Source organism: Phodopus roborovskii, unplaced genomic scaffold (assembly GCF_943737965.1).
Source record: "Phodopus roborovskii unplaced genomic scaffold, PHOROB, whole genome shotgun sequence".
NCBI lineage: Eukaryota > Metazoa > Chordata > Mammalia > Rodentia > Cricetidae > Phodopus > Phodopus roborovskii.
This window is the reverse complement of record NW_026126611.1, coordinates 7,542,309-7,556,279: the sequence shown is the minus strand read 5'-3', so window position 1 is coordinate 7,556,279 and position 13,971 is coordinate 7,542,309. Positions and strand designations below refer to the sequence as shown.

Below are 13,971 nucleotides of genomic sequence, written 5' to 3'. Positions count from 1 at the left end.
GAAGGTCCACCTCCCCGTGGAGTGAACCTCTGCCTTTGGGGCTCAGACTCCGCCCTGGGGTGCATACCGTGTGCCACGGAGGTTTCTCTACAACCAGCTGCTGTCGTCTACATGGGAACCAATAGCAGCCAGGAGATAAATGACGCATCTGGCTCCTGGTTCAACTTTGACATGGTCTACTATATCTAAGCCTTGACTTCAAAGCTGCTTACCTGAAGTAAATGAATATGACAGCCGAGTACAATGTATCAAAACAGCAGCCCGTTTCATTTATAAGTTGTATGTCTGAAGTGGACAAAGTTACTGAAATGTCAGGGAGTGTGAACTTTTGGACTAAGAATGCGTACCTGCATCAGAGCCACTGAGGGACAGAAGTGGCATTCTGCACAAAAATGCTGGCTGTCTTGAGATAAGTGTGGTGTGTCAGTAACAGCAATGTCGTGAACATACCAGGAGACGCTCTTTTGAAACACCATGTTCGACCTTTATTCCTTCTAAAAAAAAAAAAAAATTGTTCTGTACAAATAAAAAAAAAAAAATAGAATAACCTTTTACTTTAAATGCATATATAAATCAAAAGATATTTAAAAAAAAAACAGTGAAATTAGTTGTCAAGAACCTTAACACGGTGTTTCAGTAAGACAGTGTTAAGGAGCCCAGCTCAGGAAGGGTGACCTGGAGAGAAGCCCCTGGCTGTGTAGGATCTGGCAATCTAGTCAAAACCCAAGAGGAGGCTGTCATTAATTACCCCTGGCCGGCGTGTTGAAGAGCCGGTGGCCTGAGCAAACCCTTGTGAAACCGCTGCTGTGGCCAGAGATTTCCCTTTCAGGTCAGGAAAGGGCGCCCCTGGTATCCCTTCCTGAAGGTGTGCTTCAGTTCTGAAATACCCGGAGTGGACAGTGACCGCCCCAGCCAGATCAGAGGGAGAGCAGCCCGCACGCCGTTTTATGCCCTTGTGCTTTACTTTGAGTCTCAGAAGGCAGCCGATAGTGTGGTTTGGGGTGAGCGGTTGTTTTATTTTTCAGTAACCCACCCTGGACCTTTTCTTTCCTTTCCCTCTCTTTTTAATGGGAAAAGGCATATGAATTCATAATACTAAACGAATGGGAAGACTCCAAATACATTTACAGATACATTTGCATACTGGCTCATTGGTAGAAAATGGGAATGTTTAAAACTTAAGATAATAATTGAGAATAATTAGTGGAAATGAAGGCCTCTAATAGAATGGGAAGCAGGCTATAACACTCATTGTTCGTCCTGGAATCACAAATCACAACTGATGGAGAATGGGTGCTGTGCTGCGTTCCAACTACTCAAGCTGTCCTTATCCCGCGAGGCCTGTGCAAAATTGTTACCCCAAATTCCACTTTCTAGCTAGATGCAGTGGCACTTGCCTATAATCCCAGACTAGGGAGGCGAAGGCAGGAGGATCATGTTTGAATCTAGCCTGGGCTACATAGCAAACCCCTACCTCGAAAGAAAGAGAGAAAGAAAGAAAGAAAGGAAGAAAGAAAGAAAAGAATACTGAAGTACTGACCCCATTTTCCAACGGTTACAACTGAAATTTAGCATTTTTCTTTTTTAAAAACTACTGCCATATATCTTACCTGTTTTCATACCACAGATCGCTTTGTGTTTAAGAAGTTATAGGCAAAGCTTTGGCTCCATTGCTAAGCAAGGACAGGGTGGCAGGCAGGCTCTTGCTGCATGAGATGGGTATTCCAGGCGGGCACTGAAGGAAAGCGCAGTGCAGTGCAGGACCTCTTGCCATTGTGGCTTCTGATCGCTGCAGACGTCCGCGATGCAGGAATGGGTAGCTGCTCCTTCTGAGACGACACTTCAGTTTGTACTTGAAATTGCTCTTAACAGTGTCCCCAGTAAAGCTTTCTAATAGCAGGCATGAGCCACGAAATAACAGAGCTGCTGCGGTTGCTTTGACAGAGCGCTACGGACCAACGTTGCTTTGTTAGGAAACATTCTAAAATATAAATAAACATTTGCCCATACACATTCACATATACATAGAACCAAGCATATGGTAAAGACTGCAGAAATGTAAATCTGCCTCAGAGGCTTGAGGAAATGTGCGTCTTAGCTTAATTAAACTATATGCAAGGAAAACATTTGTGGCACTGTAAGAATATCTTGCTGTAATTTTTTCCACAGCGTCCGGTCCTTTTTTACCCCCTCCCTTCCCCAGTAGTTTTAGGACCTGGGATACGGGGTTTACAGCACAGAAGCAGTTTCAAGTGTCCCTTGGACACCTGCAAGTCACCTGGTCTTCCTGAAGGCCTTGCCCCCTGTCGTAGGTAGTGGGTCTTAAAGACCATCCTCAGACGAGACTGGAGAGATGGCTCGGGGACAGGGTAAGAGCTCTTGCAAGAGGACAAGATTTAGTCCCCGGCACCCAGTGGTGGCTCACAACCATCATAACTCCAGTTCCAAAGGATCCAGCCCCTCTTCTGGCCTCCATGAGCACTATATACACATGGTACACACACATGAAGGCAGCATACACAAACACATAAAAGATAAATAAAACATAAATGTAAAAGAAAAATGAAAACTTCCTCAGAGGATCCATCCACCTAGTGTGCAGTGGCAGCGATGAACATGTCCTTGTTTTTAGCCCTGGAGCCATAGGTGTGTTGGTAAGTTCTTAAACACGAAGCCGTTTGTGGCGAGCTCTGCCTCTCTGTTCTCTGCCTTACCCTGGGGTTTGCCTCCCAAGCCTTGAGCCAGGGAGGTGTCAGCCGCCCTCTTAACTGTAATGTCACCTCGGACACCACACCTTTTGTCCTGCACATACACTATTTGAGTCAGTTGTTAATTGTCACGCTTAAGCATTCAGAGGACACCTCCCAGGCCATTAGTGTGAAGGACACTGTGCTGTGAGGGAGTGCAGCCTCAATCGCCGAGCATAAGGGCAGGTGCGAGGGCCGTTGTCAGACAGCACTGCACACTCCACTCTAGACAGAGGACGGCAAGAGAACACTCCGGACGTGAGGGAGGGAACCAAGCCCTGGTGTAGATGAGCCAGCCGGCTTCCTGAGAGCCCATCCCACGGTCAGCTGCGTGCTTCCGCTGTGTGAGATGCCTTTCCTGCACAGCAGGGCCAATAATGCTGTGGGGAAGGTGCAAAATTATCGATAACTGTCATTTGTGATGCTGGGGAGATGGCTTAGCTGGGGAGTGCTTGCTGCGCTATCTGGGACCCAGTGTCAGGGCCCAGCACCCACAACCCACGTTGTGTGGCTCCCAGCCACCTGGAACTCCAGTTCCAGGTGATCCATGCCCCTCTTCTGGACTCTGCGGACAACTGCAGACGAAGACACACATGCGGACACAAACATACACACACATAATTTAAAAAAAAAAAGACCCCTTTTGAAAAACTACTCATTGCCCCTTCCTAATTATAAGGGAACAGATTAGAATAGCAAATGTTAACGAAGATGACCAGAGTTTCGGGTCTGCTCCCAGCTGCAAGGGTCCTCTCAAAAGAGGAGGCACGCTGCTGTGCTCTGGTCCTCTGCCTGGGCTCAGCTTCTGTCCCAGGGAGATGCGCACTGGCCACATTGCAGCCTGGCTCTTACTTACCTCCAGGGTGGTGGCAGAGCTGCTCAGGTCTTTCAGGTCCCTCTAAACAAAGGGGCCGTCTCTGTAACTCTCCTCCTTAACAGCAAGCAGTGTCCAGCCTTGTTACCCATTGTCCATGAGGGAATGGGTCAGACTGTAGGGAAAAATGGTTTTTCCTCATGTTCTCCCATGATTTTGGTTTTTCAGAGCACTGGGCTTATGTTTGAGTGACAGCTCTCTGCCACCACTTAGCAGCCACCTGCTAATGGCCGTCCTTTTGGCAGTAGCCAGGCTTTTCTGCAGGGTTTCGGTATGGACATCCTCTGTCATCTCCGTTGGCACTTTGTTCTCTTAGTAAACGATCTGTAAGATTTTCTGTAGAAAATAAAGTTTATGGAAGATACAATTCAAAAGCTTATCATTTGGATATTGTACACGCAAACACACATACATACACACAAACACACACACACCTTAAGAATGGTAAATTTCTTATCTAAAGTAATTTCTTGTTTTTAAGAGTCACCTATTTATTGTGTATAGAGTTCTGCATGCATGTCCGCCTGCAGGCCACAAGAGGGCACCAGATCCCATTATAGGTGGCTGTGAGCCACCTTGTGTTCCTGAGAATTGAACTCAAGCTCTGGAAGAGCCCTCAGTGCTCTTAACCGCTGAGCAATCTGTCCAGCCCTTAAAGTAATTTCTAAATGACGTAGAGTTTAAGTTCAATGCCAAAGTCAACCCTAAAAGATCACACTTACTTCCCATTGTAACCATGTCTCTCCTTACACTGCCTTCATTACTGGGGACGGTTTTCTTTCATTGGGTTCTATTCCCAGGCCTTCTCCTCTTTACTTTTTTCAAGTTTGAGACAGGGACTCAATAAAATGTCCAGTCTAACCTCAAACTTTGTGATCTTCCTGTCTCATCCTTCCAAGTGGCTTGGAGTGTGAGTTCACAGCAGGGGGCCCAGGTCGTCCATGTTTATGTATTTTACAGACAGATTTTATGCCTCAGGCATCTACAGCTAGAGGCTTAACATTATAGGCAGAATGTCCTGCCGAGGGGAAGCTGCCACTTGACAAGCCTGGAGCGTGGTTTCTAGGGCACTAACAACACTGAGGAACGTGTCTCATACCCCTTGATCACACTGAGAAGCTCAGAAATCTTACCTAGGGAGAGCTGGCTGCCGCATGCCACAGCTTTAACTGCCCAATGGCTTCCCAACTCCAGCAGCTTGGAGGGTTCTGTCCTCCTGCACGCTCTGCAGTAAGCACCATGTATCTGTCCCACCACATGACTTGGTTTTCGTTAAGGACACATATTAATCAGTCTTACTTTGAGAAAAAAAAAATAGGAATGTAGTATTGTGGGTAAGGGGACTCTGTGACATCAGACATGAGAAATCTGGCCACAGGCGTTCGTTGTCTGGGTTCCCCGTCTTTTATTTTTTCAGAAGCACAAGAGACTCCATTGGAATCTTGCCTTCTGGGACTCAATGCTTCTATTGGAGTGTTTAGTATAGTTAAGTATGAAATGGAGAGCTTGGCTCCTTTTATTTAAAGTTAAAGTATGTTATTTAAGAAAATGGATCATTTGAACTACTAGCCTTTGTTCCTAGCTGCTGTACGATAGCTGTAGTTTTTAAATGCATTTCCTTACGCTCATCAGTTCTTGGCTCTTTCCTCGCCTCCCCCGCCCCCGCCCCCGCCCCCATCCCTGTCCCTTGTGCCCTCTGCCACGTACTTGTGACACTAGAAGTCCAGCTCATCTTCCACCACGGGAGAGAAGATCACAAAAGTGTATGAGCTGGGGAATGAGCCGGAGAGGAAGCTGTGGGTTGACCGCTACCTGACGTTCATGGAAGAGAGGGGCTCCCCCGTGTCCAGTCTTCCGGCAGTGGGCAAGAAGCCCCTGGACCTGTTTCGACTCTATGTCTGCGTCAAAGAGATTGGCGGTTTGGCCCAGGTGAGAGAGAGGAGCAAGTGTTAAAGGCTGGCCTGTGGATGGATGACTTCGGGGTGGGATGTTGCATTTTGTGTCAGGATATCTTTCCAGAGAGGAATAGCTAAGCCTGTAGGAAGGTCATCTTCTAGGACTCTAGGAGCAGGAGAGAGCTAGGACTCTACACTTGTGTGGCCTCAGTTTCCTTCTCTATAGCCGATCGCTAGCCTTTTTTTTTTCCCAGCAGCTCCAGAATCTCTGGAATCTGCTACAGATTCATGGTAAACACTCCAGAAGTGTTTTAGAAATGGCTAAATTCATTATGAGGGTCAGATAAAAATCAAATTCACTTTTTTAATTTGAACAGTATAGTGGGGCACACCTGTAATTTCATACTTGCAAGGTAGACACAGGAGGTTCAGAAGTTCAAGGCCAACCTCAGCAATCATGAAACCCCATCTCAAAAGAAACCAGAAGGAGAAATTCAGTCATAATTTAGAACCATGCCACAGCTCCTGGATAGCCACAGGGCTAGTACTGTAGTAGCACCCGGGCCAGGACACTGGCTGGGTGGGAGGCAGACCCAGATACAGAATTCTTGTTGGTGCTCATTTTCTGTCTGTGCACGTCCCCGCCAATACACCCGGGATAGGTGTCCCCCAAATCTTGTGTCCTCGGCACCCCACTGTGTTCACCCCATTTTTGGTGAGGGGTCTAGTCATGAAAACAGAGTGTGCTAACTTCTCCCTCTTCCTGCATCCCTGCCCCTCCCACTCTGCCCTGTCTCCCCTAGGCTAGACTCTAATGCCAATCGCCAAGCCTAGAGAACAACCGCAGTCCACTCACTGGGTGGCCTGTGCAGCTCTGCTAGGATAGCTCGCACCGAGCTGGGGACATGGTGCTGCTGGCACCCTGCTGCTTCCCGGCAAGCCTGTGAGCAGGCGCCCTGACAGCTCTGGGTGACCAAGCAGCAGAGTTGCAGCCCAGCCCGAAGCAGCCACATTTCCCAGAGCCACCAAAGGGCGTTTATTGTGACTGTTGAGCACTAAGTAAATGAATGTGAAGAGCCTTGTGCTACAGTTCGGATCCAGATAGTCATTTTTTTCATGACAATTTCAAGCTACTCGACGTAGCACACATCAAAAGGCACAAGCCTCTGTCTTATTCGTGTGACTGCATGTTTCATTCATGACTTTATTATTTCATAACCCATTCCTGGGTTGGAATGAAGAAGTTGAAACAATGCCCCTGCCTCCCTCCTTCCCCCCCCCAACTCTCTTTCTGTCTCTCTTTATCTCTCTCTGTCTCTGTGTGTCTGTCTCTCTATCTCTCTCCCTACTTGTCTCTCTCTCTCTCTCTCTCTCTCTCTCTCTCTCTCTCTCTCACACACACACACACACACACTCCTTCTTGGGTTGCTGATGTCCACCCCAGGCAGGAAGTAGGAAGCCCTGTAGGATAGGCACAGACCTGTGCTGGCCAGCACTCCAGCAGCCAGGGAACAGTAACCCTGCTCTAGATACTTCCTGTGTCTGGTTCCCAGGGAGCCTCAGTGACTGAGCTTACTGGAAGGGTGCAGCCAGGGTACAGGCGCACACTCTGGTGGCTGTTGGAGGAGACATTACTTTTTCATGCAAGCATGGTGTTTTCCTTATGTTCGTGTTAGGCATCATGTTAGAGATTAGTTGGGGATGGGTGTGTGATGCAGGAGGGGTCTCCATTCGTCCTGGGGCTCAGGAATCCAGAAGCTCTTATGCAAACCTCTAGGAGATGGAGCAGCCAGAAGACCCCAGCAAGTGGGCTTTTATGTAGCCATCAGCAGGTTCCTTAATGGCTTTAAAACCCTAACGCTGTCTGTGCTGCTGAGTGGAAGTGAAGAGCATTGGTTAGAAGAGGCAAATGAAAAAAGCCAAAACATTAAGTGTCTCCTGGCTTTAAACGAGACTCTTCGCTGCAAACCAGTGACCCCGCCCTTTTTTTTTCTTATTCTTTTCCCCCAGGTTAATAAAAACAAGAAGTGGCGAGAGCTGGCAACCAACCTGAGCGTTGGCACTTCCAGCAGCGCGGCTAGCTCCCTCAAAAAGCAGTACATTCAGTACCTGTTCGCCTTTGAGTGCAAAATCGAGCGAGGGGAGGAGCCCCCGCCAGAAGTCTTCAGCACTGGGGATGCGAAGAAACAGCCCAAGCTCCAGCCGCCATCTCCTGGTAAGTGTCGGTGCTACAACTGGGCCAGTGCAGGGCAGCTGGCCGCGCCAGACTGCAGGCCTGGGAGACGTGGGCGCTGCCCGGCACTCACTCCCTGCCTTCCCTGCATTCCCTCGTCTCCTCAGAGTGGACCTGCCAGTCCTGAGCTGTATACCTTTGCTTCTAATACAAGAGCTTCAAAATATTCCATCTAACCCTCCAGAGTAAACACCCCCCTTCTGATAGTTTACAGCCCCAGTGCTGCCCCCTTCAGGCCCAGGGGCTGACTTGCACCACCTCTTCTGTCTGGGCCCCTCTAATTTGTACTTTCAAAAGAAAATAAGGGGAGGTCGGACTTAAGTTCTGCTGCTTCATGTCCAGCAAGTTCTCACTGAAGGGAATCCTGCAATGCCGTGGAAAAGTCCTTCAGTGCCATCGTGAGGCAGCCCCTTCCTGCCCTCCCATTCAGGCTGTTGGATACGGGTCATGCTTTTCAGCTCCGGCTGCCTTTGTCACCCATTAGACTTTCAAGTGTGAAATTACCAAATACTGTGCACTGGGAACTCCCGAGTCACAGGCAGGAAGACGTTGCCCTCTGCTTTGCTGTGAATGGTAGCCCTCACTCAGGAACATCCACCCCACCTTTCCTGGCTTCTGGCCACGGGTCATCACAGAGACCACATTTAAGCCCGCGGCGGCACTATTGCAGTTGCTGTGCAAGGTGGCCCCTGTGCATCGGTCCACCACATCCGGGCGCTGAACACGGCTGACAGCCCGTGTTTCTTGAGCGTGTACAGTGTGCAGGCACTGTCATACTTGTCATCAGCCCTGGGTGCAGGAGCAGTTCACATGTCCCTGAGAGTAAAGGCTCGGCGAGGGTACAAGAGGCCTGTTTCTGGATGTTCACTGAAGCCACCAGGTCCTCAGCCTAGATGGAAAGGCCTTTGAAACAGACCTGATGTTTACATCTGGAAGCCAGAGAAGGAATTCTGTTCCCTTCTCATGATTCTTCGGCCACTGTCAGCATTGCAGAGCTGCTACTCTTGGCAGCCAACAGGTCGCAAATAAATACAGCCAGCTGCTCACTGCCCTGACCGTCCCTAGGCACAGGCCTCCCAGTTGGAAAAACCCTCCGCTCTAGCCTCGCCCTTAATGACCCCGAACTGTCACCATTGCAGGATGTGCCTGAGCACTGGCCAGCCTAATTTTAAAAACCACACAACACTACATTCAGTTCACAGAATGAAAGAAGCTGCCCGTGAACAGCTCTGAAACTATTTTTTTCCAAAATAAAACCCCAGTGGGGTGCAGGGCCCAAAGTAGTAATGTCTGCAAAGATCTAAAGATGCATGTTATTTGTCAGGAAAGAACTCGTGTCCCTGAATGGCCTGTACTTGTGTGTGGAGAATAGCTCTCCCAGCATGCCTCATCCTCCGGACAGGAAGCCCTGCCGATCTACAGAAAGTGGAGGCCTGTTCCCTCAATGGCCAGCACTTTGCTCTCCCCTATTTAAAGCCGCTGCCTTTGTGGTGACATTATCATTTTAGCTGCACAGAGGAGTGTGGTTTGGACATGCACTCTAGGCCCTTCCATAACATGGGGACAGTAGAAGCAAAGCTCCCTGGCATTCACTGTAAGGTCGGCGTCCGTTCCATAGGACACACGCAGTGTGCCCCAGACCACACAGAGCCCATCCAGGGGACAGTGAGCATCAGTATCCCTGCAGCCCATAGCCAGGTTTGTGTGACAGCTCTGTGTGCATCGGGTGGCCTCCCTGACTCCCAAGACCCTTGCTGAGAGGGAGGAAGAAAAGTATTCCTCTTCCAAGATGTTTTCTTGATCTCTTTTAACGTGTGGTTTTTAAAGCTAATTCTAGTTTGTTCTCCCATCCTTCACCAATTAAGTGTCTCCCATCCTTCACCAATTAAGTATTTCTAACCATGGGTCTGTGTTCTGAGAGGATTCCAAACTTTGGGTTCCTGGCTAGTTTTGATTGGCTCTGGCTCTATGAATCTAAAGTCGAGTTCCGTCCAGCCTCGGAGCCTTGTCCCCTGCAGACAGATGCGCCCCCTGTGAGCCTCCATCCTGGCCTTGGTTTGCAGTCTGACTCTCTACCCTGAACTTCCCGAAGTTGGTGGAGTTTGGTCAACAGCAGGTGGCCCAAGCAGACTTGAGGAGTGAGGCAGGCAGAAGAGACGAGGAAATACTATTCAGCTACTAAGTTTGTAACCCAAAGCCCATCCATCTTTGCTGGCAGGTGGCTGACTGCGTTTCTATTCTTAGCTGACAAGTGATGTCACAAACTTGTCCCGGCTCCAGCTAGGGAATCCTCAGAGGAAGATAAAAGAGAAAGGGGCTGCAGTAACAAAGGTGCCCTCTGGGTGACCTCGAGTCACTAGACCTGGGACACATCAGCCATTCTCCTTGCCCTGTGACCACACCCTCCCGCTAGAGCTGGGCCACTGGGTTCATGCTGTGTAAATTATCTTCCCAGCCGGGAGCCTGGCTGTTCCCCTCTGTAGTGCGTGAATGTACTTAACCTTCAGTAACCTTTCCATTGTTTACTCTAGAGTATACATTTGTAGCTTCTGGCAAAAGGTAGGGATATCCTAGAGAGCCAGCCAGCCTCCTCTGCTAATGGAGTTGCAAGAGGGTGTATTCATTTTTTTTTTTTTTTTTTTTCCCTGAAAGGAAAGGAAAAACACTGGCAGGAAAGGAGAATTTTTCCATTTTTTTTATTAGCTATAAATGTGAATACTCTGTAAATAAGGATCACTCGAACCTCACAGCAGGCTGTGAGCCAGATTTCCAAGAAAAGTGATGTGGAGTCCAGAGCCAGTCCTCTCTCCGCGGTTCTGTGGTGTTGGTAGGGCTGGTGCTTTAAAGGCTCTATGCTCACTTGTAGTCTGCCTTCCTAACACACATCTCCAGAGTCTTCCAGAGCCCCACATACCATATGCTGTGGGCAGAGCCACTCAGGCCACAGGGGCTGGGCAGGCCCCATCGGACAGTCAACACTAGACCTTCGAAAGCTAAGGCTTTCTAAGAACACGTTGTTAACTCCAATTCCCAAACTGCAAAAGGCAGTACACATATTCAGAAAAGAGCTCAAGCTGGACTATGAGATAGAAGCCAGCATTCCTCAGAAACTTGTGAAGCTGGTCCCCATCTGCCATAGTCATTTACCTCTGGCAGAAGGGAACCTGTGCTTGCATCTCAAAGCTCACCTGGGTCCTCCAGGCCCCTCAGTATCACGGGCGCCTGTTACACATTTCAAAGTCAGTGCTAGCACGCTGCCCTCCCAGGGCCATTCTCTCCTTTCACAGATAGCCTTGGCCATGTCCAGCCTACTTCTGCCTAACCGTATCACGGAGAGGTCATGTGAGCAGTTTCTTTACCGTATCTCTCGCATCCATAAGTGATGCCCACCTTTCCCGTTTCCGACCCCTTCATTAAGTAATGGCGTAGGACTTGTGTAACCTCCACTTACTCCGGAGTACAACAAGAACTAGAGTGAGTCTTGAGCCCTCCTCCACAGGAAACAGGTGTCATTCCCAAACACTGGCAGTCTGCAGTGTTCCCAGCCACAGGTGTCATTCCCAAACACTGGCAGTCTGCAGTGTTCCCAGCCCCAGGTGTCATTCCCAAACACTGGCAGTCTGCAGGGTTCCCAGCCCCAGGTGTCATTCCCAAACACTGGCAGTCTGCAGGGTTCCCAGCCCCAGGTGTCATTCCCAAACACTGGCAGTCTGCAGTGTTCCCAGCCCCAGGTGTCATTCCCAAACACTGGCAGTCTGCAGTGTTCCCAGCCCCAGGTGGTTGCACAGGCGCCACAGGGCAGGATTGTGTGGCCTTTGTCAGTTTGCTACACTGTTCGCCGGTTGCAGAGAGCCGGGATGCATCAGACACAGATCCCCCCCCCCCAGTGTGCTCCTGTCTGATCAATACACGGAGCCCACATCTGCCTGTCGAACATAGCCGATAAAGTAGGAGCTCTTGAGATACCCGTGTAAGGCAAGGTTAATTAATCATCCCACTTGAGTTTTGAGAGGGGCTCTCTTCTGAGCGCCATTGTTGTGAAGTAATTGTGGTTGAAACAGAGCCTCAGAATTCCAACAGCAGTATTGAAGAACGGCAGGCTGGCATAGTGTGTATTTGTAGTAACAAATCTGTGCGACAGCTCAAATGAGAGTGTTTTTAATGATAGAGCATAGATGTCCAGTTGTTGAAAAGATGTTAAGGTAAGATGCCTTGCTAACCACACTGCCACTGTTGGGTTGCAGATACCCCCGCTGCTGAAGCACTGTATTACAGACCATGAAACTGATGTGCCAAAATGTTCATTCCGTTTCTGCTTTATTTACATTGAGAGTATCTCCAACAATGCTGGGTTAAACAAGTTTCTGCATAAAACTATCTTTTTCTTAGGCTCTTTCGCCCTGGGATATAAATACTCGAGGAAGCAATTACCCAGTCAAACGTATAACTATATCTTATGGCTCACAAATGAAGTTTGTTTCTAAATCGTTTATTAAAAATCTTCCTTTACTGGATGACGAGGGTAGAACAGCATTCGCCCACAAATGTGAGGTCTTGCCCTCCATCCTTAGACTACACATGCCCTCCCTCTCTCGCCTCTCATTCTCTTCCTTTCTTAGCAGAAACAATGGGTGACTGTTTCTACTACATTATTGCTGTTTCCAATAATGTCTTACTTTTAATCCTTTTGCAAACTACCAAAAATTACCTTACTCGATAATTCTAGCATCTTCCCTTATTTTCCCCGATCACTGCTAGCTAACTCAGGATCCTTACAAGGCCCACAGACTCCACAGTCAACAGGCAGCAACTCAATGACTGAAGTTCCCAGTGACCTGAAGCCACCGACCCCAGCATCTACCCCTCACGGACAGATGACCCCCATGCAAAGTGGAAGGTATGTTCAGAGGACCCTGAGACGTTCACTCAAGTTCTGTTTTGTTTTTGGAGCAAACTTAGTGGAGAAAAAAAAAAAAACTGTTGTTCCCAGTTAGTTTTAAATGTTTATTGCTCCTAGTTTTAGCATGTAATTTTGGGTGGTTTTATATTTACCAGTTTCAAGAGTGGTTTTATTTCTTGAGCTCAGTCTGTGCGGATGATGCTGCAGTGTCGTTCAGCTTTCTCATGTTTTGCATCTTCCAGAAGCAGTACAATCAGTGTGCATGACCCATTCTCAGATGTGGGCGATTCGTCATACCCAAAACGGAACTCCATGACTCCAAATACCCCGTACCAGCAGAGCATGAGCATGCCAGACATGATGAGCAGGATGCCCTATGAGCCCAACAAGGACCCCTTCAGTGGAATGAGAAAAGGTACAGAGAACGGAGTTTCTGCATGGGCAGGGTCCACAAGGGTTCCTTCTCTCCACTGACTCACAACCCATTCTATTCATTTGGGACAGTTCTAAGACCTGCCTTTTAGCGGCTCAGCCTCGTTTCCTTGCCTTGCTTAAGCTCTAGCCGGAGGAAAGCTTAGAGTCTGTGTGTCTCTCTTGTCTCCTCTGGAAATGACGAAAGCAGTAGGTGTTCAGGTGTGGTGTAAGGGTTAAGTGCAAGCACAAGAAGGCAGCTCAAGAGTGATGGACACCTGTGATTGGGAAGCGCCCGCTGTCAGCGTCAGCAGCATTGTGTTAACACGGGCTGGTACTGAGTAGGGTACTTGTGATTCTTACACAGTTCTTCAAGGACTTGACAGACTTAGGAGGGGGAAAATAAAACAAAAAACCAGAGGCCATGACTGGAAGAAAGCAAATACACAGGAAACCTTGGAAATAGCCGTGACGGCGTATGGATGCGTTGGGGCGACGGCAAAGGTCCTGAGATTGGTCACAAGGAAGTGAGACTTATGGGGTTGGGAGGAAGGGCACGCAGGCTGAAGGCATCCGCTGCCAGGGGCCAGGGCCCTTCCGCTGACTCCTACGGGGCCATTGGGACAGTTGAGCCAGAGATGCCAGTAGGAGTCGGACGCTAGCAGGGGGGGAAAGCCCCCTACTGCTTTCAGTGACGGTGAAAGTAGGAAGGGGACTCTGGGACTAGCTGCCCATAGCCAACTGGAAAGGGACGGTGCAGCAGGAAATAGTGTCTTTAGCAGCTGTGGAGGAGGCACGTCGCAGGCTGTGTGTCCAGAGCTAGGCTAAGGTTACTCTTCACTGTGTATCTGCAGCAATGGGACCTGCGAGCTCAGGGACACCAGAAACACCGGGGTTGGGTCTTCCTAACC

The 13,971-nt window shown here is 48.9% G+C and overlaps 1 protein-coding gene across 2 annotated transcripts in view; it reads left to right on the top strand.

Annotated features, from left to right (window-relative positions):
• The window catches only part of Arid1b (AT-rich interaction domain 1B), a 318,541-nt gene that overhangs the window by 289,638 nt on the left and 14,932 nt on the right, over nt 1-13,971 (top strand). For both annotated transcript variants that reach the window (XM_051206127.1, XM_051206126.1), the window contains 4 exons: nt 5,341-5,550; nt 7,527-7,731; nt 12,508-12,646; nt 12,892-13,064. In XM_051206127.1, coding sequence (XP_051062084.1) covers nt 5,341-5,550; nt 7,527-7,731; nt 12,508-12,646; nt 12,892-13,064 — 727 coding nt within the window. The remainder of the gene's footprint in view (nt 1-5,340; nt 5,551-7,526; nt 7,732-12,507; nt 12,647-12,891; nt 13,065-13,971) is intronic.